The sequence below is a fragment of the Arvicanthis niloticus genome, chromosome X, assembly GCF_011762505.2.
Source record: "Arvicanthis niloticus isolate mArvNil1 chromosome X, mArvNil1.pat.X, whole genome shotgun sequence".
In the NCBI taxonomy this organism is placed as follows: Eukaryota; Metazoa; Chordata; class Mammalia; order Rodentia; family Muridae; genus Arvicanthis; species Arvicanthis niloticus.
The window spans coordinates 128,241,991-128,269,266 of NC_047679.1; the positions used below are offsets into that span (position 1 = coordinate 128,241,991).

At 49.4% G+C, this 27,276-nt stretch overlaps 1 protein-coding gene across 1 annotated transcript; it reads left to right on the forward strand.

The window, feature by feature from the left end:
* The first annotated feature begins 22,093 nt into the window (after window positions 1-22,093).
* Dusp9 (dual specificity phosphatase 9) lies at window positions 22,094-26,151 on the forward strand. The gene is made up of 4 exons (XM_076918384.1): window positions 22,094-22,310; window positions 22,879-23,436; window positions 23,972-24,430; window positions 24,710-26,151. The coding sequence occupies exons 2-4, from the start codon at window positions 22,914-22,916 to the stop codon at window positions 25,033-25,035; spliced, it is 1,308 nt and encodes a 435-aa protein (XP_076774499.1). The 5' UTR covers window positions 22,094-22,310; window positions 22,879-22,913; the 3' UTR covers window positions 25,036-26,151.
* The last annotated feature ends 1,125 nt before the right edge of the window (window positions 26,152-27,276 follow it).

Below are 27,276 nucleotides of genomic sequence, written 5' to 3' on the forward strand. Positions count from 1 at the left end.
GTTGATGCTGTGGCAATAGGCCCTTGATTTTGCTAGGGTTTCTATTACAGCACCTGGTGTAACGCCAAGCATATGAGAGGCCTCTGCATTTTCTAACTGAATGAGAGAGTAAACAACTAGAAAGCCTATACTCACTGTAAAAGCAGAGAGTCAACCCCAGAATTGCAGCATTGTCACTAAGTTCTGGTGTGCCTCAACCCCTTTTAAGGGTAGCCTAAGGGGCATGGCTGATGGCACATGGGAACAAAGGACCATCCACTCAAAACCAAGCATCTTAAAACTTGAGCTCCTCTAAGGTCAAACACCATGGGATCCCTTGGGGCACAGAACTGTCCTCTAATAATCCTCCCTGTGCATAGAGGATGCATGCAAAAACTAAGGTTGCCCCTGAACAGCTGGGAAAAGAGAAATGAAAGGGCAGGGGTGAAGTCACAATCTCCTCCTGGTGGTCCTTGCTGCAGATTGCTACCCAGCTTGTCTGCTGTTCCTCAGATCAGTTCTTCACTTTCAAGGCTAGCCTCAGAAGGCTAGAAAACATTGCAGTGCAGAGAACTGGTACTGTCTTGAGCCAACTGTAGGAGCCACATGGGCTGGAGCACACAGGAGGGTGATAAGTCCTATGTCTCATCTTGTTCCACTTGAGTTCTGGGGACACAGGCATTTTCACACATGTACCTACTTGAAAAAGGAGGTCTTGGAAGTTCCAATGTTAGGGAAAGAATCATGGAGCATGACATTCATAAGGTCTCCACCTCCACCTTGGCCTCCCAACCCTGGCTTCTAGGAGCTGAGCTGTATCTTTCCTTACAAAGCTGACCAGAGTCTTCTGTCTTTAGGTGGCCTTGAGACTAGGCAGGGCCCAGGGCAAGGAGCCCTCTGCAAGCCTGTCATCCTAGGATAAGGCTGTCATATGTCCCAGGCTTGGGGAAAAAGCTAGGATCCCCCAGCCAAGATGCTTCTGGTAGTGAAGAGTGGAGACTTAAAGGGGCAAAGGCAAGCAGCTTTGGAGCCCCTTTCCTGGAACAGGCTGGGGGGACCCCGGAGATCCTCAGCTGTGGGTTTCAATGAAAAGATGCCTGCTCACTGGGGCTGCTGGACAGGCAAACCCAGGTCTGAGTCCCAGAGTAATGTGTGCACCCCCTGACTCCCATTGTCTATGAACGTGATCACACGCAAGAGACAGATCTTTGAGGATGCTGTCCCATTAAAGATGGGGAGATGAGATCACCCTGATCATCCAGGTGGCCCCAAGTCTAGTGACAGAGGTCCAGAGACACACAGAAGGAAAAGGCAAGGTGGTAGGGGTGTGTGGCCACAGCCAAGGGACAGCTGGAACAGCTAGGAGAAGTGGGGAGGGTCCTCCCTCAACCACTCTGAAGTGGGTATGCACTGACTTTAGGCTCTAGACTCTAGAGCTGTGGGAGTCAGGTCCCTTCCAGGCTCTGCTCATTTGCTGCGGCCACCCCAAGATACTCATCCTGAGGCAATCAGGGGAATCTAAAGTGTTTTAAGGACAATTTGATCTGGAGGCTGGTGCTCTTTGTGACCACACTGTTAGGGTCACTAAACTGGTGTGGAGACCACCTTGGCAATGCCCCTCCCTTTGTCTTTGGCCATTCCGAGGAGCCTGGGCAGCCGTTCTGGTTTATTCTATTACAAGTGGGTCATAAAGTCCAGCCTCCATTTCAGAGAGCAGAATTAAGCTACAGGTCTTGAAACTTGTGTGAGTTGGTTCTCTCCTACTAGGTATATTCCAGGCACCAAACTCAGATCATCAGGCTTGTCAGAAAACGTCTTAACTTGCTGAGTCATCTTGCTGGAGGAGGCTCTTATTTTGCACACATTATCAGGTCACAACAGATATGGGAGCCACCCTGTCAAGGCTCTTCTTCCCTTTAGCCTTGGCCATTCCAGAGCTTGGGACATTTTTGACACAGGCAATCTTCACCTCTGCAGCCAGAGACAGGACCATTCCATCAACAAACCCAGATCCAGACCTTCATGTCTCTGTTCCTCTTTCCTCCAGAGCTGGAGGCAGGCCCACTCAGCAACGGTGCCCCAAGCTCCCTAAATCTGGCCCTGTTTTACACATTCTAGGGTCAGTTCTGAGTAAATGTTGACAAGAGGTACGTGCAATGGCCATGCAGGGTCCCAGACAGTGCTTGTCCCAGGCATTTGCCTTCACATTAAGGTTTAGGGCACAGTCAAGAGGAAACAAGTTCAGGTGGTAGCTGGAAAAAATGGAACATGTGAACAATGTATGAAGGATCTACAAATGGAGGAGCTTCAAGGGGTGAAAGAAAGGCCTATGCATCTGGGGCTGCCAGGATGGAAATCCTGCCTCCTGAGCCTGAGACACTGTTCCCTATGTCTGAGCATTCTACCCAGCCTAGCTTCCAGCCAGGCCCAGATACAGAAGCTGAACCTCACAGAGATGGAAATGCTCCTAGGTGGCGCATATAGGCATCCTCCTTTAGTATCCTTCTCAAACCTACCTCCCTTTTGGGATCCCTAGAGAACTATAAACCCTTTTCTCTTCTGGCAGCCAGATTAACACACACACGCACACTTACACACACAAAGCTCACATACATACACACACCATACACATGCATGCTTATATACACTCATACACAAATATGCACACAGCTGGCACTCCACACATATATGCCAAACCATACCACTGAAATATGTATACACACATTGGCTCCTACCTTCCACAGTATGTGAAAATCACTGATTCCAATGTACATTGGAATGGCAGCTGAACTCTGAGCTGTCTACATAACCAGATCTTGTAAGGGGACAATTCCAGGGAATGTGTGGCCTACTCAGACTGTCCTCCTATTGTTGCTCAAGGAAGTGACTAGTCCTAGTGTCAGAATGGTAAACAAGTGCCTAATCCTGTAGAGACTTGATGCCCCAGGGAAGGGGGATAGAACTCTTGGAAGGGGGACCAGAAAGAGGGGCAACATTTTGAATGAAAATAAATAAAACAATTTAAAAATAAAAAATAAACAAGCACTGGGCACCTGTGGCTTGGCTATGACTAGTACAGGTCTCCTTCCTTTAACCCTATCAGAGTCAGGACTTCTGGGCCCTGCCCTACCTCAACTACATTCTCACCACTTGTAGGCCAGCCTACAAAGAGGAGGATGGGGATGGAGGGAGAGGTAATGAAAGGGGATGCCACCAAGGACTGACATGGCTATCTTTCACTCAGCCTAGGCTCAGAGTTCGTATGTGTCAGTGTGTGGGCGGAGTGTGTGAGTGTGCCCATGTGCATAAGTGGCAGCAGCAGTCAGGTAAGGTACAGAGTCTGAATGCAGGAGAGGCTGTGACTGCATTGTAGTAGGCAAGAGAACATCTGTGCCTGGAAGTACAAGCTCTCTCTCTCTCTCTCTCTCTCTCTCTCTCTCTCTCTCTCTCTCTCTCTCTCTCTCTCTCTCTCTGTGTGTGTGTGTGTGTGTCTGTCTGTCTGTCTGTCTGTCTGTCTGTTCACATATGTGCACAAGTGAACAAGCCATTGAGTAAGTATACTGTGTCCCAGGGACCCCAGGAGCTGAGCTGGGCCTGAAGTATCTTCAGGCCTTAAACAAAGGGGGCCTCTTTGCTGACTCCTCCACACACACTTGCACAATACACAGAAGACCTGTGGCACAGTGCACTCCAGCCATATACATATGCCGGATGTTTGCTATCTGCGCAGAAACATTCTGATACCTCCATACTCTTACTCTTTCTGCCTGGTATGTCTTTCTTCCCTGAGGCAGTTAGTGAACTCCTGCTTCAACAGGAAACCAGGTGGACCACCTTCTGGGGCACTTTTCTTGGCCTGGTCTGGGGGTGTTGCAAGCTACTTGTTGAAATTGGTCATCATCTTCCTGGATCCTCTTACTATCCAGAAACTACATTCAGACCTGGATTGAGGGAAAGTTGTAATTGAGGCAGCCGTTTTGTTTTGTTTTGTTTTGTTCTGTTCTGTTCTATTTTGTTTCGAGACAGGGTTTCTCTGTATAGCCCTGGCTGTTGTGGAACTCATTCTGTATATCAGGCTGGCCTCGAACTCAAAAATCCTCCTGCCTCTGCCTCCTGAGTCCTGAGATTAAAGGTGTGCACCACCACAGCCCAGTTTATTCCCAGCTTTTTAAATGGGCTCTGAGACTTAAACTTAAAAAAAAGTTAAACAAGCGCTTTACTAACTGATACATCATCTTCTCAGACCCAACCCTGTTATTTTTTACAATAACTAGACAGAAAATTAGATAAAATATGAACTAACTCAACAACACCATCAACAAATAGGATCAAACATATTTATAAAGATAATTATAAAGTGCAGTGCTCAATAGCAGAATGCATATTGAAAAAGACCATATTCTAGAAAAATCTCAACAAACTTTTTACATTTTTAAAAATTTATTTATTAGTTATTCACTTTACATCCCAATATCAGTTGGCCCTCTCTTCCCAAACCTCCCTCTCTTGAAGCTTCTCTTCCCACTGCCCCCTCCCTTTCTCCTCAGAGAAGGGGGAGCCCCCAGTTCCCCGCATCTGGCACCTCCAGTCACTGCAGGACTAGGCACATCTTCTCCCATTGAGGCCAGACAAGGTGGCCCAGTTAGAGGACTGGGATCCACAAATAAGTAAAAGATTTAGGGATAATCCTTGCTCCAGTTGTTAGGAAACCCTCATGAAAACATATGTGCAGGTTGTCTAGGTCCACCTCTTGTATGTTCTTTGGTTGGTAGTTCAGTCTCTGGCAGCCCCAAAACTCCATGTTAGTTGATTCTGTAGGTCTTTCTGTGAAGTCCCTGTCTTCTTCAAGTCCCCCAGTCCTTCCCCAAACTCTTCCACAAGACTCCCAGCTTCATCCAATGTTTAGCTGTGAGTCTCTACATGTGTTTCCATCCACTGCTGGATGAAGTCTCTCAGGAGACAGTTATGCTGAGCTCCTGTCTGCAATCATAATAGGCTATCAGTAATAGTGTCAGGAGTTGGCCCTTGGGATGGACTCAAGTTGGGCCAGACATTGGTTGGCCATTCCTTCACATCTCTGCTCCCCCCACACACACACAAAAAGGAGGGCCTAGGGGAGGCTGGTTGAATCTTTCTCAGAAGGGAAAATAAAATAGTTATTAGAGGTGGATGGAAGGGGGAAACTATGTGGGAGAGAGGATGGAGAAGGGAAAGGGGTGAGGGGTCAGATGTAGGAAGAGCAGGGGAAAGAGAATAGGATGTGGCAGAGACCTGGGAGAGGGGTGGGGTAGGGGGGAGGCCCGAGAGTAGCTACGAAGGTGACTTTAGCTGAAACTCCTAGCAGTGATGGATATAGATTCTGAATGGCTACTTTTTGTAGCCAGTTAGGACTGTCAGTGTAAGGATAAGGATAGTAACCCACCCATAAAACTTTCAACCCAAAATGTGTCCTGCCTAAAAGATGTGGAGGGACACAGATGGAGCAAACTTTATTATTATTATTATTATTATTATTATTATTATTATTATTATTATTATTTTGTTTGTTTGTTTGAGACAGGGTTTCTCTGTGTAGCCCTAGCTGTCCTGGAACTCACTCTGGAGACCAGGCTGGCTTTGCACTCTGCCTCCCATGTGCTGCTGAGACAAAAGGCATGTGCTACCACTGCCCAGCTCAACGAGCTTTTTAAAAACTGAAATCATACTGAGTGTATTCTTCAATCACAACGTAAACTAGAAATCAATAACAGAAAACTATGTATATACCATGAATTTAAACACAGTTCTAAATAATTCACTGTTCAGGTAGTGGAAGTGTCTCAATAGTAGAGTGCTTGCCAGCATGCACAAGACCTGGGGTTTGATCCCAAACATCATAAATAAACAATCCCTGCATCAAAAGTGTGGGGACTATTTTTCTTGTTTGTGAACTTGATTACATCTGGGATGAAGTAAAACCCAAGCATCTGGGCACACCCATGAGGGAATTTTTTGTAAGTCAATCATTTGAAATGGGAAGACTCATCTTTAATCTGGGACACACCTTCTGCTGGCAGCTTGTATAATGAACATGGAAGAAGAAAGCTTGCTCTCTTTGACTGCTTGTCCCTGCTCTGGCTGGACAAGTCCATTCCTTCACTGGCATTAGAACTTACTTCTGCAGAATTTTGACATATACTAATGACCAGTGGAAAAACATCAAGTCTCATGGACTGAACAACTACTGGATTCTTGGACCTTCTGTTGGTAGACAGCTGTTGCTAAACCAGCAGGACTAAAGGCTGTAAGCCATTCTAATAAATCCCCTTTATGTGTGTATATATAGATAGACTCATTCTATAAGTTCTGTTTCTCCGGCGAACACTGACTAATACAAAGAGGAAGTCAAAAGGAAAAACTTTTGTTTTAGAAGAAAATTTTTAATACACTGAAATGAATGAAAAAAGAGAGACCATGGAAGTTGGGTGGTTTGGATATACTGTACCCCAACTAACACAGGTGAATAGAGACTAGATCTGGGAGGAGTTCTGGAGTTGAGTAAATATTATTAAAACCCACTATATAAAATTTTCAAGAAATTAATAAAAATATTTTTTGCAAAATTAGGGGCCAGCAAGATGTCTTAGCAGATAAAAGTGTTGCTAACAAGCCTGATGACCTGAGTTTGATTTCTGGGACCCACAAGATGGAAAGAGAAAGCTGAATCCTAAAAATTATCCTTTGACTTGCACACACATTATGGAATATACTCTCCCATGCACATACATACATAATAAGTTTTTAATTGAAGTATAAAATCCAAATATATTGGGAATAAAAAATCTTCAGGTGTTTAGAGCTCTTAAATTTCTCCAGATCTACAATAAAGTTTCAAGACTTGAACTCAGTTCTGGGAGGACCTCAGCCTGATTAAATAACCCTGGCAAAATCACTCAGAAGTCCTGAATCCCAGTATTTTCAATTATAAAAAATTGAGATCATCTACTTCATATAGATACTTTATAATTAAGTGATATTATATATGAGAAAACAGTTTTGAAATGGTTTTCTAGAGAAATGATAGCAAAATACCACCCATAAGGAGACTTGAAACAAAGGCATTTATTTATTTTTCCCCTAGTCCAAAGGACAGGAGTCTGAGACATGGGTATTGACAAGACCTTCTGCCCCTGAAGACTCATGGGATGATGTGTTCCTAGCCTTGGTTTGTATTCTGCTGGTTGGTCTGTGACCTTTGGTCTGCTTTGTCTTGTAGCTCTTTACCTTCATCTTCATATCTTCCTGTGTTTGAGTCCAAATTCCCCTCTTTTGTAACATTGGTCTTAATGGATTAGGAGCCCACCACCTTCCAGTCTGACTTCATCCTGCTGACTTTATCTGCAAAGAGCTCATTTCCAAGTAGTCATATTCCCAGGTACTGGACGTCAGAACTTTAGTATATGAAAAACAACCCATGATAAGCTCTCTATGAGTGTTATACTAGAGAATTTGGGTCTTTCTCTGTTATTGTTATCACCTATGGTCAGTTTAACCTCCTTGCCCACTTCCCCTTACCTGCTTGTCACTGTTCACTCCCAGCTTCCTGCTGCTCTGTCCCAGGCTTTGTTTCTGGTATTTTCCTTCTCAAAATGCACCCCAAGTATTCTGTCAGATCCTTTCTGTTTTCTCTACCTAGCCTCATCTTCCCTCTCCCACAGCCTCAGTGTTCTTAACCAGGCAACCTCTTTGCCTCAGTAGGACAGGAAGTATATTATTGTCCCTGAGAAGACCTGTGCCTGTACAACAGACATATGTGGTCATGCTGTCATTCTCTGGCCATAAGCCTTATGTTTTTAGTAAAACACAGCAAGCCCAGAACACTAGACAGACCAGGACCAGCCTTGTCACAGTATTCTGCCCAGTACTTCCTAGGGACCACAGCTCTTGGTGCATGTTTGTGAGTCTCTGGTAGGATTCTGTGCAGCCAGTGGCCAGCAAAGCTTTGATACGCATACACTTGCCTCTCAAGACAGCCCCAGCCATCTGAAGTGTCCTGTGGTCCCTAAAAGATACAAGGCACCAGCTGAAGGGGTGGAAGGTGAAAATACTGGGGAGGAGGAAGCTAGGGCTGACCTGAGATGACTGGATATTTTCTGAGAAGGAAAAAGGCAAAAACAAAGACTGCTGCTGGGCCTAGTAATGGTAATAACAGGTGAGGGACAATGGGAAAGGAGCTTGAGGGGAGCCTGGACTGAGAGGACCAAAGAGGCTGGAGCCTCCGAGACTGCCAGGCAGTGCCTTCAGGCTTTGGGGCATACCAGGGAACAGGAGACAGAGATTTGAAGACAACTATCAGGGTCTACCCCAGAGACTAGGAATTCTTGTCTGGAGGCAGAATGAGGCCACAAGAGTTAATAAGGCAGCAAGGTACCTATTGACTGCAAGAGCAGAATTGGTAGCCTCAGGCAAATAACAAAACCTACTGAAGCCAGCTGCCCTGGGACTGGGACTGTGTTGGAATTGCTATTTATGGGCAGAGGTCTCCTAGAGGTGGGTTCCATTCTTGGGCCCCTTCATGTACTGGCAGTCTAGTTCAGGGCTAATTGTAGAGTACAGGTTTGTGAGGTCTACTCTCTTTTCCAGGAATGGGGGTGGGATACAAAGCAACAGCTTGTGGTCCCAGATCCTAGGTCCTGCCTGAAACCAGCTGTTCACTGCCCTGTCCAGCTATACACAGCTTAAGTGTCCTATTGGGCAGGAGTCTCAAGCTTCCAACTCTTTTCATTCCTGGGCTCTACCCACCTTGTTAGAACCCTTCCAAGAGCCAGGCTGGGCCAAGATACTAGAGATAGAGATGGCCCTTTCCCAAGGTTGGTACAGCTGGGGTTTAAAAAAGAAGTGAACCATTTCCTGGAAGACAAGCAGACTGTGTGAGGGTGGACAGGGTAGAAAGGAGGGATGAGGTGGAATAAATGTGTTCTCTGCATGCTGTTGATATGAATTTGAGGGTCAGGAAGAGGAATTACTAAGCTAAACAGTGGCCTCACAAAACATGAGTCCACCTGGAGCCTCAGAATATGACCTTATGTAGAATAAGGCAAAGGGACACTAAATATCCCAGTGTATTCTGGAAACTGCAAATAAAAAGCTGAGGCTGGAATGTGGGCAGGGAGGAAGTGGGAGAGGGGAAGCCAGAGGGGCACAAGAGCCAGGTCACGTAGGACTTGCAAACTGGACTTTGTTCTCAAGGCCACAAGGGACCATTAAGGGGCCCAAAAGGGAGGAGTACCTTAGTATCTGTCTTAAGACAATCACTCTGGCTTCAGGATGGGAGTGGGGGCTGGGAAGAAGCTATGCTGAAGACAGAACAGTACAAGCCAGGAGGCACAGGACTTGACAGAGTCAAGGAGATATGTGTATAAATTTTCAAAGTCTGTAAACAGTATGTGGATGTCATGGAAAGAGAGATCGGGCTGAAGGAGGTATTACCATGGACTCAAATTTGAACAAACATTGAAGTGCCGTGGGGCTTCCAGGTGACAGACAATAGCCAGCTGGCAGTGAGTGCTATGGACAAGATACTCAGAGATACTGATATCACAGTTTTGACCAAGGAAAGGAACAGAGATCATCCCATGAAGACATGTACAGAGACATTAGAAGGCATGGAATGCCTGAAAAAGAGACTGGGGCAACTGGCCAGGAGGAGGGAAAGCAAGCCAAAAACCTGGCCAGCTAGGGAAGGCAGGGGAAGGTAGGAATCTAGGAGGGAAAAACACTGCAGCTGAGTATCAATGTAAGTGCAGCTAAAGAGGGTCTGCCCACAGAGCTAGGTTGTGGGCATCTTGGCAGGTAGGCGATTGAGTGGCCCTGGGTACAATGGCTGGAAAACAATTCCATCCAGGCCCTCAAACTGCTGGTAACCAGAGCAAGGCAGCATTCAGAAAATTTGGTGAGGGAGGAAAGATGGTATGTGTGCATGTTGATGGGAAGATAGCAGGGTGATGTGGCCAAAGGAAGGGGCCTGTACTGGTGGGCTAAAGGGCATGAATGAAGAAGCTGACCTAAGACAAGCAAATGGCTCCTGTGAGTCTAAACACCAGGTGGCCAGAAGGCAAACTGTTGCAATGCTGTGAGATATCCAGACCTCCCCACTCCCTGTCCCTCCTGCCTGTCCCTTATCAGAGCCATCTACCCTGGGGATGGATGGGGGTGGGGGAAAGCAGAAGCCCAGTCACTAGGAGGAGCAAATCTGGCAGCCAAAGGTAGGGAAGAGTGCATCCACCACCCTGTAGTCTGACCATAGGGGAGGAGTCCCAGACAGAAAGGTAGCTAATTCTGCCTGGCCTGGATTCTGGGGAGATGTGTGCAGGAAAATGTATAGTACCCATAGGAGGACCTTGGAAACCAGAAGTTGAAATAGAACTACTTAGTAAGCACAGATAGGTGGCAGGATGGATCCTGAGATGCTGGGCAGGGAAGCTTTTGAGAGTCAGTCAAAGAGAGTGAACAGAATTCAGGTGAAGTCAAAGCTGGTGATCAGTTAAGAGGTGGAAACTAGGTGTGCAGAGAGTGGAAGATGAAGTACACATCAGTAAGAGCTGGGGCAGGGATGCAAGCTTCTCTAAGACAGAAAGCATATTCTAATCACAAGCCTCCTTGCTCTGAAGGCATACTTTGAATGCTGCTCTTACTTGTAGCCTTCAGAGCCTTTATCAGAAAGCCTAGAAACAGATGGAGCTGTCACTGGAATAGAGTACATGAGGTATGCTTCTGGGACACGAAAATTTGAGATATGTTTTGAGTGACCCAAAGAAAGCCACCCAGAGTGCAAATGGGCCCAGTATCTCTGAAACAGAGACCTTAGGATATGGATCAGCATGTAAACATTGGGCAATGGTATGGGCAGAGAGTTATCCTTGAGGGTATGAGCAGGGAAAACAGACCCTACTCCATGATACTAGTGGACAAAGGTGATGTCACAAAGATATGATTTCCCAACATTACTCCTCCTATAAACATGATTCAACAACCACTTACCAACAGAAGGGATAGGTAATGTCAATCTAAGTTCTGAAGTCACAATTTCCAGAGGCCAAGCAAGGGTCTTCCAGAAAGTGGCCAGACCCTCACTGGAACCTGATCCTGTGATTAGCTTTGGTGGGTTCTTTGAGGCTCTGGCCAGGGATGTGACTTGAAAGAGACATTCAGAATGTGATTGTAAAAATTCAGGTATAGTACCACATATAAATGATCCAAACACTAGGGAGAGGGAGGCAGTAGTATCAGAGTTCCAGATCCTCCTCAGCTACATACAGGTTTGAGGTCAACCCTGCCTACCTGTCTTGAAAAGTAGCATTGATGTAAAGACGTTGGCCTGGAAAAAAAAAAAAAAAGTCAACGAAATGATTCCCAATGATATTCTGTTATACTCAGATGAGTGCCTAGCCCAATTGTTCTCAGAGAGGTTTCACCCAACAACTGATGGAAACAGATGCAGAGACCACAGCCAAACATTAGGCAGAGCTTGGGGAATCCTTAGGAAAAGGGAGAGGAAAGATTGTAGTAGCCAAAGGGGACAAGGACACCACAAGAAAACCCACAGAATCAACTAACCTGGGCTCATAGGGGTCCACAAAGACTGAATCAACACTCAGGGAGCCTGCATGGGTCTAACCTAGGCCCTCTACATATATGTTACAGTTATCTTAACACTGCAAGCAGGCACTGTCTGTTGCCTGCCTTTGAGACCCTTTCTGACTATTAGGTTGCCTGATCTAGACTTAAGGAGGTGCCTAGTCTTACTGAAACTTGATATGCAATGGCTGGTTGATATCCATGGGAGGCCTGCTCTTTTCTGAAGAGAGATAGAGGGAAAGTGGATGTGGGGAAGAGAGAGGAAGTGGGGGGCAAGGACTGGGAGGAGATAAGGGAGGGGAAACAGTACTCGTAATGTATAAATAAATAAATAACCAAAAATTGAAAAACAAACAAGATATCAGCCTCTCACCAGCCCCAGTAGACCTGGGAATTTTCTACATCAGACTTCAAAAAGGGTGTGGCTTGGGTATGAGCAGGGCAGTGGGAGAGGTGGGGATTGGTGGGTATATACCAAGCTCCTAAAGAAATACCCACTGAGACAAATAATCCAGGTTCCTGTCCATGGCCTGCAGGCTGCCCAGCACTTAAACACCAAGAAGCAAGTCTTGCTGCTAAACTTTCTACTGGTTAGCTTGTGTCCAGCCAATCCAAAACTGGCAGCTCTGACCATTAGGAAGTCCTCCCAGGCTTGTAGCCTTCTGTCTTTGACCCATTTCTTCCTCTACTGAAGCTGCAGAGACCAACTACCTTCAGGCCACACATGTTATGAGACACAGCCCTCATGGCTCTGGCCAGTTCTCCAACTACAGGACTCCAAAGCTGAGCTTTTTCAAATTTAAATACCGGGTCACCTCACAGTCACATCCCATATTGCTCATAGCAGCTCTCCCCAAAGGCTTCAACTGCTAGAAAACCACGTCACAGGTCTCTGCTCCAGGTGTAACAACCAAGCACAGATGGCCAGCTGAAAAGATCCCAGAGTCACCATGTTCTCCCTTTTTATTAACAAAACTTAGGCAGCTGCTTAAAGGAAAGAGTGCTGCCTACAGCTCAACACCTACAGGTAGGACAGTAAGGACCCCCTACCATAGGAAAAAGCTTAGTGACATCATGGCTCTTCATTCACTAGGAAGGTCTGGCCCAGAGCAAGGAGGTCTCCACCCTCAGCATTTCTCAGGCAGAGGCTAGTCAACACTTGCCTCTCTGAGTTTCACTGACCCTACCTCAGCTTATTACTCTCTCCACCTTCTCACTGCCCAGAGCCTAGACCCAGGACAGGCAGATCACATGGCATGGTATGGTATCTGTGTCCTCCTTGTAGGGTTCTGTCAGAACACCAATCAGTTACCAATGTGGGAAGTAGGTACTGAGAGGGAATGGTTGGCTTGCTAAATTTAGATGGGAAAATCCCCCACAGAGTTATCAGAAACATCCTGAGCCTTCTTTGTGGCAGGTAGTCCTCAACAGGACCGTGGGGAGGGGTAGTGAGGGTACCAGGCTAGGTTCATATGCAGCCTCCGCCTGGGACTCTGCCTGGTGGGATGATTCCACTCTCTTTGCTGATCAGCATTTTGTCTATCTGAATTGCAGCCCCAGTTCTTTGTATCCAGGAGCAGAAGGAGCGGACTTCTTCCTTATCTTGGTGACTAGATGGGGCCTTGCAGGATACATTGAGACCTCAGGCCACTCTGAAGTCAGTGGGAAAGAGTGACCCTAGTCACTAAGTTCAGAGGTCACTTCTCATTATATAGACTGAGATCCAACTGATGAAGGCTGTCAATTTGGCATTGGCTTCCTGAGTGATAGTAGTGGAACTAACTCCATCACTTCTAGGAGCACTAAATAAGAGCACAAACACCCTGTCACTACCAGCCAATGCTGTTGCTTACCCCTCATGGTTATCATGACTTGAATAAAACCTTCACACAGTCTCCTGAGCTGCTCATTACCCAACAGCCTGTGGAGGAGGGCTTCCTACACCCAAGGAAACTCCTCCTGACATTTCTGAGCTTCGAGGTGGAAAGCTAAGACAGAGGCCATAATGCTTCAAAAGGCAATCAGGCTAGAGTCAGGACAAGGTGGCAGGCCTTACCCAAGTCTTCTTCCTGGAAGCCACTTACCTCACTCAGCCAGCATTGAATATTTGCTTAGAAGGTCATTTCTAGTACCTGAAGCCCAGCCTCTGTCCCAAGATATGCCACAGTTTACAACAGGGACTTAAGAAAGTCTCAGGCTAGGAAGGACAGGAGTGTCTGAGGCTCAGCCAGCCTGGTAGTCTGGGAATAGGAAGCCAATTGAAGTTTTGGGAAAGAGGGATAGCTGGAGCCAACATAAAAGGCAGTTGGGATTTTCAATGCTGCATAGGTCCCCCACAGTCTCCCCAGGAGCCCTTGCCTTCTTGTCATATTCTGGGCCCCTTCTGAGTCCCCTTCGCCCGCAAAAGAGACGAGAGAGGCAGTGTTCGGGTGGTTACTACAACGAGGCTTTATTCTTGTATCAGCAGAAGCGGAAAGACCCCGAACCCGGAAGTGGCACTGCAATATGTACCCTAGAGTGGCGTGTTCACTTCTGATTGGCTGTTCACTCATCACCCCTTGTTACGCCCCGGGATGGGCAGTGACTTTGGCACACTTTCGCCTCTTGCACCTGCGCAGTTAGTTGTTTACTTGTGAGAGCACAGGATGCCAGCGCCATCTTGTAATGGTGAATATTATCACCGCTAACTGCGGCTCCCTACATTGTCACTGACATCAGAGCCTTGATCTAGGCTGTCCGTGGCTGCCTGCTTCACATATGTGATTCTTGTGGTGACCAGGCCTGACTGGCAAGGCATATTCTTGTCAGGGGATGGGAGGGTCATCTAAAGATGTGGCCAGAAAGGCCACTCACAGAGGCCTTTCTCCTGGCCCAGCCAGAAAGTAAGAGTAGTTAAAGGTATCTTAAGCAAGGGAACTGGCATCTGTCTATACAGCCTAGTACTTCCACCCCTGGTAGCTCATCTAGTTGCTGGCCTCCTTTGGTCCTTGACATACCTTAAATAAGCTTAAAAGCCTTCTGCACAAGAGTCACAGCTTCTGTTCACCATCGTCTCCCTTTGCCTGCCTAGCCAGTGGATGTGGGCAGCTGGTTCTCTCCTTGTAAAAGTGCATCATCTGTAATATAGATAAAAACACACTCAATACTTCTCTAGAGGACAAGACAAGGGTTGGGAGCACAGAAATTGCCAGAGGAGGTTTAAAAATGAACCTGACTCCTGAGGTCCTGCCCCCGAAATCAATCACCCTGCAGACTGACTCTCTGTATTCCACTTTCTCCCTCCTGTTCTCATCTCTTCTGTCCCTTCAAAGAACGTGTATATCCGGGGCTCTACAGCTCTACTATCTTGTTAGACTGCTTTTGACCTTGTCTTCAAGTGCAGCATGGGGAGCTGCCACCAGGGCCATTTTGTTTAACATGTCTAGGTGTGACCCTAAAGGGATCCACTAGGCTCAGGAGCTCCTTCTAAATGGGTCTATAATGTGCTTCTGAAAGCATTGTACATGATCAAGGAAGGGGTTGGGCTGAGCATAGAGCTAAGCCTATGTACTCATAGATAGTGCCGTGGTGGACTGGGGCACCTGGGATAGCAGATGGCTTCAGCCACAGGCATTCTTCTCTGTATGATTCAAAGGTTGCCCACAAATAAACTGCAGGGGTGTGTGTGTGTGTGTGTGTGTGTGTGTGTGTGTGTGTGTGTACATGCACACATATACAAAGAGTGCCCCAAGATGTGAACAGGGTTTCCATGTGAGAAGCCTTCAGTCTGGGCACAGCACTCAGAGCACATTGCCACGAGGCACAGAAGGGACTGTGGGGAGCTAGAAGGGGGATGGAACTCCAGAGAAAACAAAGAGCCTTCCTCTCTGCCCAGCTTGGGAACCCTACACCAGGCCTGAGGCTTCAGGAGGCAATACTTTCCCATTCCTCTCCAACAGTTCCACTAACTTGGAGAGTAGCACAGAATTGGGACCCAAAACAAAAAAGGGTGCCTTAACAGTTACAGGTGATCTTAGTCAAAGGACTACTGAATCTTAGAGTGGCAGAGCTGGCCCAGACATGGGTGACACTGCCAGGCTGAAAACTTCATCTCAAAGAAAGCCTGACATCCTAGCTCCTCCACCTTGCCTGGATCTGCAAGTGACTGGGACTTTCTTCAGTTTTGGGGGAGCAGTTGAGAGAGTCAAGAGAGCATGGGGTCTGGAAAGGCATAAGATAGCCTCCTCCCAAAGGCTGTCCCCAAGGAACAGAAGAGAAATGAAAGGCATGGCATGCTGGTGGCCCTGTGTTAGTGCTGACTGCCTTGATCTTTTAGGAGCAAAGGGACTGGATGTAATAAAGTGAGGAGGTTACATAGAAGAGGGCAAGAGATAGAGAGGAACAATTATCTCATCCTGAGGTTTGTCAGAGACCACCAAGACCTAAGCATGTAAACCTGACTACTACAGAAATGAAGACCAGCTGTGTTCTCAGTTCAGCAATGGGAACCTACACTCAAGTCTCTGTAGAAAAGATTATAAGTTTTATTCTACAACCTTAACAGAGCATAGGCTGGGCCATGCTACTTGAGAAAAATCCCTAGAGATAGAAAGGAGACTTTATTTCCAGAAGCCAAGCTGACCTAAACCTTTCAATTTCCCAGACATCTTCAGATCAGCCTGGCCCTTGGATTTCTTGTCTTACAGCAAAGACTGGTTCTTGTTGGCTAGAGAGCAGTGACCACTATGGGAGGTCTGGGTGGGTGATCTGCAAGGATGGGCCAGCAGAATCAATGCAGACATACTTCCCCCAGCCTCTCAACTCTGAGTCACTGAAGTGTGGATGCAGGGGTTGTTTCAAACCTGTCTAGAAACACATTTTGACTCAGTTCATTAGATGAGTGTTCAAGCCACATACAAAACTGCCCTGTGTCCTCTGTAAACAGAGGCACGGAATGGCTGTCGTCATCTTTCTTGTTCTGTGTATTTTCCTGTATTGACAGATAAAAAGAGAAGAGTCCCTCGTAGCACATCACAGCTTTTTCAGCTTCTTTTGTTTCTAAAGAAAGGTCCCATAACCTTGGAATAAGGCACAGTCAGGACTAGCAAAGAGTCCCAAGTCCAGAAGTAGGAAGGAACCAAGTGTTGACCTTTGTGCCACCATTTTGGCAGTTGCAGCAGGATCAAGTCTTGAGCCCATAGTCTGGTGCTGAAGGGCAAGAGGCCAGAGTGGGGTGGAGTGGTCTTGAGAGCAAACTAACAGCCAGTCTGGTGTCCCTCTGGCAGGGAGGAGGTGATAATGCTGGCATCTGCCTAGAAGAAGCTAACCTTTTGCTGAAGCTGAGGTGAAGAGGGGCAACCAGGGCCCAAGTGCATAGTAGTTGTGCCAGGCTCTGGAATCCACACTCTGCTGTGGCTCACACGTCAGTGTCTGATACTACTGTAAAATTCACCTGGAGATTACAGGATCCTGCTTCCCTTCCCAAATATACAGACCAAGAAGCCAAATCTCAGAGATGAGACACTTGGTCGCTGGAGGCCAAGCTGCCACTTTCTTCTGCAGTGGAATGACTCAGGGGAATTCTGCTGCAGACACAAGCCAACACCCCAGCAGCCCAGCAGCCAGGCCTCCCTTGGCTGCTCCCTATCCATGAAGCTGCTGGCATCCCAGCTTGCCTGGCCTCACTGGATTCTGCTTCTTATGAGCAGAAAAGCCAGCCCTTGGCAGTGCCTGAACAAAGACTGGTTCTCAGCATCTCCCTAGTGTAGAACTTCCTGAGCTCATTCATGACTCCCTTTGGGAGCCCTAGAAAGAACAGGACCTTCTGAGTCCTTCTCCCCCGAAGATAGAATTGAGACCTGGAACCAGCTTATATCCTGTACATATGTTCAACTGTGGCTCTAGACTTCTGACTCAGTTAACTTGAGGCTAGTATAGCTTCACCACATTATTGGGCACCCCTTTCCAACCACTGCCTCAGTTGACCTAGCTGTAACATGAAAAATGCCTCCCTTGACCTCCACAAAACTGATATGAGGATAAAATAAGTCCTAGATGGGAATGCTTGGGACCTGTGATGCAAAACAAAGTAAATGGGACCTAACGTCCTTGTCCCCACAGGCTCCCAGGCCTTCCCTCAACATATTAGCTCCACTCTTTCTAGGCACTGAGGCTCACATGTTATTCCCATTAGACAAAATCTGACACATGGGAGACATGGAGTAGGGGATTTGCAGCACTGTCAGTCATACCTTTACACCCACTCCATTGTGGGGACAGGAAATGGCCCTTGAAATCAAGCCTTAGGCTCCTTCATTCTGCTAGAAGCAAGGATACCGTGTGTACTGTTGTGCAACGGCTGCCCAAACCAAATGCAGACTGCTGTCAAACCACCCCATATACTCTGGCTCAAGCTCGAGTTACAGGGATAAGCGTGCTTTGGGAGGACATGGGCACAATCATCAGTCAAGTAGAGGAGGGCAAGGACTTGCAGGTAGATGGACGGCAGATGGGGTGTGGGAAGCAGAGGGTGGGGGGTGCTGGATGAGCCTGGGCCCCTCCCTGATCCTTCCCAGTGCGCTGCTGGCAACAGAGCGCCTCCAGGGCAGGGGGCGGAGAAGACCTCCACAGGAGGGGAGGAGGCGGCGACAGCCAGGCGGTGGTGGAGGCGGGATTTGGAGTTTCCCTCCGCAGCAGCACCTAAGCTCCAGGCGAGGCCGCTGCCTGGAGCTCTGGTAGCGTTTGCCGGTGACAGCTACGCTTCTTACTGCCTGAGCTACGGAAACTTCCTGGCCAAGACGCACAGAGCCAGGGATCAAGCTGAAGCTAGCAGAGGTGAGCAAAGCACGCGGAGCCCTGCCCCCCTATCCTTCCTCTCTGCCTACTCCCAAGTATGTTCCTCCACCGTGGACCACCATAGTCCTGCCAACCACATCCCAAAGGCCCCAGGCATGCTGGGGAACAAGAATCTACATGACCCATTTGATCCTATCACTACACACCCCTGCCACCCTGCCACCCTGCCACCCTGCCACCCTGCCACCCTGCCACCCTGCCACCCTGCCACCCTGCCACCCTGCCACCCTGCCACCCTGCCACCCTGCCCGTGTGCTTTCCATGTCCCCTGCCATTTCCACCAGCCTCAGAGTCATGGGCACACAGGTTTCTGTACTGTACATAACAGCAGTTCTCTGCCCCACAACTCACAACTATTCCCAACTCACCAACATCATCCCATACCCTGCCATGCCCCAGTACACACACCCAGGTGCTGACATAGTGCCAACACATCCCGTGATGTCTACACTAGCATAGTGTTCTCTCTCTCTCTCTCTCTCTCTCTCTCTCTCTCTCTCTCTCTCTCACACACACACACACACACACACACACAAAATGCTCCTACCATCACAAACTTCCTATATGTCCATTACAGAACCCATCCACATCCCGACAGTCCAGAGCCACTGTAATCTGCCCACTATAACACAAATGCATACCCCAGCAGCTGACACTCCCCAGTCCCCAAAACAACACCTCTAGCATCCCCAACACCCCAACATACAGAAACACCTGCTGGATTGCTAGGGCTTCAGCATCCTGCTCCACCTCCATTGCAACTAGCCCTCAACACCCCCTCCATGTCTCTGAGTCCCTCCCACTACCAACCCCCAACACCTGGCACACAGGCTCTAAAGGCTGCAGCATTTGGTGGCATCCCTGCAAGGCAGTGACTCACTAGCTTGGGACACCCCTCTAAGTACCTCCCTAAAAGGCCTTGAGATTCCCCAGAAACTGATTTGACCTCTTCTCTAAGAAATAAAGAAGGCGCTTGAGGCCCAAGGTACAGTACTCAGATGTGGAGGCAAGCCCACCACGTGGGGGTGGAAGAACAGAGAGAGACAGGCATTGAAATGGAAAAGGCCTAACTGAGACGAAAGGGGTCCAGCGCATGGCGGGTCGCTTCTGTAAGAGCTGGAGTCAACATGCACTATTTATATCCCAACCTATGTATGCTTTAAGAAGTGCTATGTGTGCACGTGTGCTTGTGCGTGTGTCTGGGAGGAGTGTGTGCTTGGTTGAAGGGGAAAAAACAGGAGCAGCACCCTCCTGGGCTCCCCCAATTGAATGAATGAATGGTTTCATTCATTCATGCCTTCTTTGTTAATGAGCATTTCTTCTGCAAGCACCCGGCGCGTGTACCAGGCCCTCACTGGGAGGCTGGGGCCAGCTTGGGACCGGGCACACACCCGTTCCTGCCTTGGAGAAACTCCCAGTCCTGCGAGGAGCCCTACTAGGAAAATTATAAAGCTATTCTCAGCGGAAAGTGGATTTTGTGGAAAAGACACTGGATTTGGTAGAAACGTTGTCTCTGGGAGCTGCGCTCCGGACCATGTGACCCGGCGGCGACAACCGAAATCCTGCCACTGGGCCGGGCGGGAATCGTGCATTTTGCTGCGAGCAGTGCCGCTCTCGAACATCTCGGGGAACCTGAAAGCACCCACAGAACACAATGGGCTGGGGGACAGGGGTTCATTGGCCCGGCCAGTAGGAAGCCTTGGGGCTCCCAGCGGAGGCGGCAGTGGGCTCAGCGCCCACTCTGCGGCAAGTGGTGAGTGAGTCGCCTGGCTCCACCCGCCAAAGGGGGGGGCGAGAAGGGCCCCACGTGCAGCGGCCTCCCCAAATCCTGGCCATCGGAGAAAGGAGAAACGGGAGAGGGGCGGGGCCAGCGCTCAAGCAGAGGCTGCGGGGGGGGGGTGTTAGGTGGGGAGGGGGGCTTGGCTGCACCAAACCCTGCAGTGCGGGGGTGGCAACAGGTCTCCATTTGTCCTGTTTGCTGGCACTGCAGCAAGGCAGGCGTTGGGCACTGAGCACTGACTTTGGAGACTGAGCATCTGTCATTCTCTCCCTAGCTAGGATTGGGGCCTTGCCAGCAGGCATCTGGAACTAGGTGTAGGGAAAGTACTCTTCAGGTGTAGACAGAAGTGGAGCTGCTTGTCAATACCTAGGCTTCCCTTTTCCTCATAGGGAGGTGCTTCTCTCTCATGCTCATCCTCAGAGCAGTTCCTGTCACTTCCTCTAGAAAGCCTACTCCTAGAGAGGAGCACGCCTAGATTTCTGGGAATACCAATATTTTCCTCTTGTTGGAGATTCACCCTCCAAGTACACAGGCTCCAGGACTGGGAGGGTGGGATACTGTCTCTTCAGCTGTCTGCATCCATGGCCTCATACCACCACTACCCTGTCCACAACATAATCAAGCCAGTCAGCCCTTGCCAACACTTGGCGTTCTCATTTTGGGAATATTCTACTAATGTAGTGACTAGGAAATACTTCCTTTTTTTTTTTTTTTTTTTTTTTGAATTGGCTTTTCTTCCATTTCTGAGCTTCGACCTTTCCCCAAATATTCTTACCCCATCACATTCCTTCCTTCAGGCAGAGTATGCAGTCCTTGAGTTCCTTACCCATTTATCTACGGGGTCTTAACCCTTTGATTATTTTGTGCGAGCTTTATCTTATCTGTTGTGTGTTTTCCTTTAACACTGTTATTTGCTTTTCTTGGGCTTTTAACAGAGAAAGGACACATGGCCAGATGGGGCTTTTTTAGAAGCCTCCCCTGCCTCTCCTTTCATTGTCAGCACTTATCACCCCGATATCTGGTCCAGTGCCTTTGCTTATTGTTAGTGTGTCCTGCTGGACTGGAAGACCCAGGCAAGGAGAGAGCCCTTGTGTGTCTTTCCTGTTTATCACCTGTCTGGTGGGCTGGTTGGAGGCCACCAGCCTTTGTGGACTGAATGGTGTTCTGGAATGGGGCAGGGTGGAGACAGGCTGAAGTTTCAGAAACTGGGACAGTGACTTGTATAGTCATGACCACTGGAAAAGCCAGAAGGAGCATGGGGATGGGAATATATTGCAGTAAAACAACTTCCCTCCACGTGGATTCATCCAGGGGTTTATGGGAAAGAGGCTTTGGGGAGGCGTGGCCTTCACCTGATAAGACATAGTGTCTCAGGTTAGAGTTGGGTGCTCAGAATTCCTGTGTACCTTTAGCTAGGCCTGTACAAATGAAGCCCAGATGGGAGTAACACAACCAGGAGCTGCCTTGTGCCTTCAGTTTTTTAGTGACATCTCAGAGTAGAACACATTAGAAGGCTCTGATTAGCCCATTATACAGATGGGGGCATCTAATTCCAGATAGTTCAGGATTATTGTATTGTTTGAGACAGTTTCTGGTTCTGGGGCTCTGGGCTTTTGTCCCCACCCCTCTTCCTGCTTCCAGTGACCAGACTGGCGCCAAGCAGGGGCAACTGCAACATGTCCCCTGCTGGGCCCCCGACCTGCCCTTGGCCTCTGCCCCGACCCTGTCCCGCCTGGGTAGAAGCCCTAGCTCAGCCTTCAGCTTGCAACTCCCACCAGGCTATTCGTTAGCACTGGTTGGCTCGCCTGCCCCCCGAGCCCGCCCCACCGCCCCGCCCCGTCCCACCCCTTTGAGCTGCTACTTAGTCTGTCCGAAGGCAGAGCCTTCCAAGGTGGAATCTGGATCCGGCTGCCAGGAAGCGGCCAGCGCACGAGTGGCGCGAGGCTTGGCTTCCACGTGCGAGCCTGCTCCACCACCCCGCCCTTTCCGAGCGCCGGAGCCTGGGGACTCCGTCTCCATGAACGATACCTACGCCCTGCCGTGGCATTAGCTGTGGCCAGGACGTCCGCGTTCAGCTGCCTGCCTCTGGATCTCGCTCCAGGTCTCTCCTTTTGTTCTCTCCTGGGGTGGGTAGGAGTGGGGCTGAGTCAGCTCTTACGGGACTCGCCGAGGCCCATCACCTAGGTGACCCTCTTGCTCTCTGGGTCTTCCCGGCCATAGAGGAGAGCCGAGCCTTGAACCCAACGTCTCCACACATCCAAAATTGAACTTGGGGAGTGATGGAGATCATAGCAAATGAGAAAGTCAGAAAAGGGGTGTGGAGGGAACTGGCTTAGTCCTCCTAGCACCTCAGAAAATGCCTTCATTCACGAGGCCGCTAGATGCCTAGCTATCTTCTTGGGTATGTCTCAAGGAAACTTCATGTAAGCGGGGCAGAAAGCAGCGCCCAAGTGGCAGCAGCCTCGGGTCTTTTTCCAGGGGCGCCTTCCTTGGTGCTCTCACTGTGGGTGGAGCGGGAGGAGAGAAGCAGGCGGTAGAGGAATGTCCCTGCGGGGACACTGAGCGCCTGCCCTCAGGACAGGAGTTGACTTCCCGCCTCAGTAGCCTGGTCCACGCTGTGGGAGTAGAGACAAACTTGTTCTCACTCAGCGCCTTGCCTCTCTCCACAGCACCCACTGCCCGACGTGCGGGACGCTGCGCAACCATGGAGAGTCTGAGTCGGTCCTGCCTGTGGCTGCGTCAGGAGTTGTCGTCCCCGCGTCCACAGCTTCTGCTGCTGGACTGCCGCAGCCGGGAGCTGTATGAGTCGGCACGCATCCGCGGGGCGCTGAGCGTGGCCCTGCCCTCGCTGATGCTGCGCCGCCTGCGGAGAGGGAGCATGTCGGTGCGGTCGCTCTTGCCTGGGCCACCACTGCAGCCTCCCCCACCGGCCCCTGTACTTCTGTACGACCAGGGTAGTGGCTCGGGCCGGCGTGAAGCAGCGGAGGCTGAGGCGAAGGCCGAGGCGGGGGCTAAAGCGAAGGCCAAAGTGGAGGCTAAAGCAGAGGCCGAAGCGGAGGCTAAAGCAGAGGCCGAAGCGGAGGCTAAAGCAGAGGCCGAAGTGGAGGCTAAAGCAGAGGCCAAAGCGGAGGCTAAAGCAGAGGCTGAAGAGTGGGATGCTGACTCGGTGCTGGGCATCCTGCTCCAGAAGCTTCGGGAAGAAGGCTATCCAGCATACTACCTACAGGGTAAGTGAGAGTCAGTAGTCTGACCCTCACTTTGGAGAGGCCTTAGGTGGGGGAGAAAAGGTGCTTCTTTCCAAGGGGATTTCATAATTACTTTATCGTTCAGCAAACTCAAACTTATTTTGTCTAAAATATAGGGTAAGATCCTCCCTCCTGATAACCTGCCCAACAGCTTTTGGGGAGGCAGAGCTGAGCATGACCTTGGGCAAGTCCTTCATCCCTCCAAGCCCATTTATAAGTCTGGATAATGGGGAGAATTGACCTGAAACAACCTGGTTCACAGGATACTGCCCAGGGACTAAGGGCACTTATCATCTAAAGAAACAGTCACAAGTGCTGGGTGAGGGTGGATGGCTATCCATAGCACAGCACGTGTAGCACTCCAGTTTAAACGAGTCTGCTGGCATGTATGTTCCCTTTGGCAATATCTGCAACCCCCACTCCGGGGAGCTGTGTAGGGTCAGCTCCCTAGCTCCAGCTAGGAATACTTGGCTGCCCAGAAGGCTATTAGTAAGACCTCGCCCTTCTTTCCTGACAGGTGGCTTCAGCAAATTCCAGGCCGAGTGTCCTCACCTGTGTGAAACTAGCTTCAACGGTCGTGCTGGCTCTGGCCTGGGCTCAATGTCTAGCCCAGTGCCTGTGGTGGGGCTAGGTGGCCTGTGCTTGAGCTCTGATTTCTCTGATGTAGAATCTGAGGCTGACCGCGACACCTTGAGCTGTGGCCTAGATTCTGAGAGCACCACAACATCCCCTCCAGCTGGGCTGCTACCACCCTTCCCAGTCCAGATCCTGCCCAATCTCTACCTAGGCAGTGCTCGAGATTCAGCCAATTTGGAGAGCCTGGCCAAGCTTGGCATTCGCTATATCCTCAATGTCACCCCCAACCTTCCTAACCTCTTTGAGAAGAATGGTGACTTCCACTACAAGCAAATCCCCATCTCAGACCATTGGAGCCAGAATCTGTCCCAGTTCTTTCCGGAGGCCATTGCATTCATTGGTGAGTCCTCCCTACTTCATCCCCCGGCCCTCCCCCTCCACTCTCTCCACCCACCAGACTGATTCCTGGCCTCTCCTCCTCCTACTCTCTCTATTCCCAGAGCCCATGTGACACTTGGGAAGGTGGGGGTAGAGCTCAGGTCAGCTGCCAGTGAGATCTCCCAGATATGGTCTAGGCAGGGTAGGGAGACAGTGATGATGACTCCAGAAATTCATTTAACTTTGGCCTCACTCATGCTGACCCTTACGGGGTGTTTCTGTTCTGTCCTGTTCTACCTAGATGAGGCCTTGTCGCAGAACTGTGGGGTGCTCGTCCACTGTCTGGCGGGGGTCAGCCGCTCTGTCACTGTCACCGTGGCCTACCTCATGCAGAAGCTTCACCTCTCACTCAACGATGCCTACGACTTGGTCAAGCGGAAGAAGTCTAACATCTCTCCTAACTTCAACTTTATGGGGCAGCTGCTAGACTTTGAACGCAGCCTGCGCCTGGGGGGAAAGCGCTCTGGGGGGCGGGGCAGTGGGGGACCAGAGTCCACTGTCTCAGATCCACCTTCCTTCTTTACTACCCCTACCAGCGATGGGGTCTTTGAGCTGGACCCCACATAAAGCCGTCTGGAGCTGCTGGGCTGGTCCCTACTTATGACCCCTAGTATTAGCAGGGATGGGATCCAGCCATAAGCAGAGAGAGGGGAAAGGGGAAGGGGGGAGGGAAAGCTCAATACCTCATGCAGGGATGGTGGAACAAGGCAGGAACAGAGCAGAAACTAGCCCTACCCACTGGAGGTAGCCCCAGATTCTATTACATGTGCCTATGGGTGGGCCCGTGGCTACAGGCCTGACCCTCATCGCTCTAAGGCGGGACCATACTCCAGAACCTGCCTCTTCTGTGACTGTTACTTTTATTTTTTCAGGGTGGGAATGGGGCTTCCTATCCAAGAGACCATTCCAGATTGCTGCCTGGGCCCTTGCCCTTCTTGCTGTTACATCTTAAGGAAAAGCATATCATACTTTGCCACAGGAACCTGCTCTTGGTTCCAAACCTGTCCCCAAATGTCCACCTGTGGGAACAGACCTGACCACTTTGACTTGTGTAGACTCCTTCTGCTTCTCTGACTAGGGCTTAGACATCTTGGAGCTGTGGGGTGTGGACCCAGAGACACAATGGCTGCTCTCCACATTCACAGGGACAGCCTGTCTGGGTGGCTTTTTGCTGGGCAGTGTCACATGGGAGGGCAAGGGCCTGGGAGCCAATGGGCAAGATCCCAGCCACACATCTGGTGCCCTGACTGTTTCTTTCCTCCTCCCCCAGATGTCTTGACAGGATCACTGAGACTCTTTGTGACTGAGGGTGGTCAAACTGCCACCAGAGGAGATGGGGTCTCAGAGCGAAAGCTGAGGGGGAGGGAGGGAAAGATGAAGGCCTCAATTTTGCTGCTGTTCATCTCACACAGCCACTGTTGGTTTGGGGGGCAGGGAAGGGGCCAAGCTGCAGACACACATGGTCATTCATTGCAGTCCACACCCCGTTGTAGACAGTGTGTGTGTGTGTGTGTGTGTGTGTGTGTGTGTGTGTTCACATGCACACTAGCCCACTCACATACTCAGCCTGGAGCTGGCAGTACCTGTGGCAGCAAGACCATCTTGTCTTTGAATCTATAAAGGTTGTGCTTCTTTGTTTTTGTAATCCACATCATAATCAAGTTCTTTCATTGTTCCTCCTGAATAAACAGTTTATTTAAGGTACTGAACAGAGAGGTTGTTGCTTCTTGGGCTCCTTGGGGAAGGGAGGAAAAAGAGGGGGGAAGCCTGTCCTTTATTGATCCATTGTTCCCCATCTATGTACACTGCCTATTGGCTACCAGGTCTCTCATAACCCATTTGAACTCCTATTCTAGCACACACTTCAGGGAGCAGGGTACAACAATGAGCCAGACATGAAGAAGCTGAATGTTTGCAGCTACATTTCCAGAGGGGAATGTGATGCAGTGTGTGGCCAGTACCACAATCAGAGTAGAGAATCAAATACCCCAAATCAGTCATGAAGTTGCAAGTGACCCCCAAGCTGTGAGTCAAAGTTGGTGGCCTGTATATTTTGCTGAGGGTGCCTAGGACTTCAGGGAAAGGACATGGGCTATGTGTATCCTACAATGTGGAAACAAGGTTGCAAAAGCCTGGGCAAGAATAGGGGGAGCCTTAAGGCAGAGTGTTCACTGGCCCACCAGAAATGTTAGGTAGAGCCTACATCACTGGCTCAACTAAGTTTCAGCTAGGGCTCCACTCAATGCTGCCAGTATCTTCTCCATGCTACAACTGGAAAGCCTGGCAAGCTGTGTTTTCAAAGCTTAGAGATAAAGCAGAAGGGAAGCAGCAGAGTGTGGACAGGGAGCATGTATAGAAGAGAATGTAATGGAGGCTTGGTTGTTTTAGTCAGGTTTCCAGTTAGCACAAGGAATACATGAGGTAATATGCTTGTAGAGAAGATTGATTTTTGGCTCTCATTTCAGTGCCTGGTTGGCCCCTTCATTCTGAGCCTGTGACAAGGCAACACCAAATGGTGGGACTGTGTAATGAAACACAATTGGATGCTTCATTACCAAGAGGGAAAAGAGAGGAAAAAAAGGGACTGGGGTCTCCAAAGACCCTTCAAGAGTACATCTCAAACAAACTAAAGACATCTCCCCTCCCACTGGGCTTCACTTCCCAGTATACCACCTAAGGAACTAAGCCCTTAAACACAGATTTTTGAGAGACATTCAAGATCCCAACTGCAGCAATGGACTTTGGAACCTTAGGAACAACAAGATGTTCAGGTAGCACTCCTTATCTAAAAGCCCTGAAATGTGGGTG

Excerpts from the sequence above, each read along its gene's own strand:
- Dusp9 (XM_076918384.1), top strand. The coding sequence starts at position 22,914 with ATGGAGAGTCTGAGTCGGTCCTGCCTGTGGCTGCGTCAGGAGTTGTCG. Across the intron at positions 23,437-23,971 it reads TCCAGCATACTACCTACAGG|GTGGCTTCAGCAAATTCCAG; the intron begins GTAAGTGAGAGT and ends CTTTCCTGACAG. Across the intron at positions 24,431-24,709 it reads GGAGGCCATTGCATTCATTG|ATGAGGCCTTGTCGCAGAAC; the intron begins GTGAGTCCTCCC and ends TGTTCTACCTAG.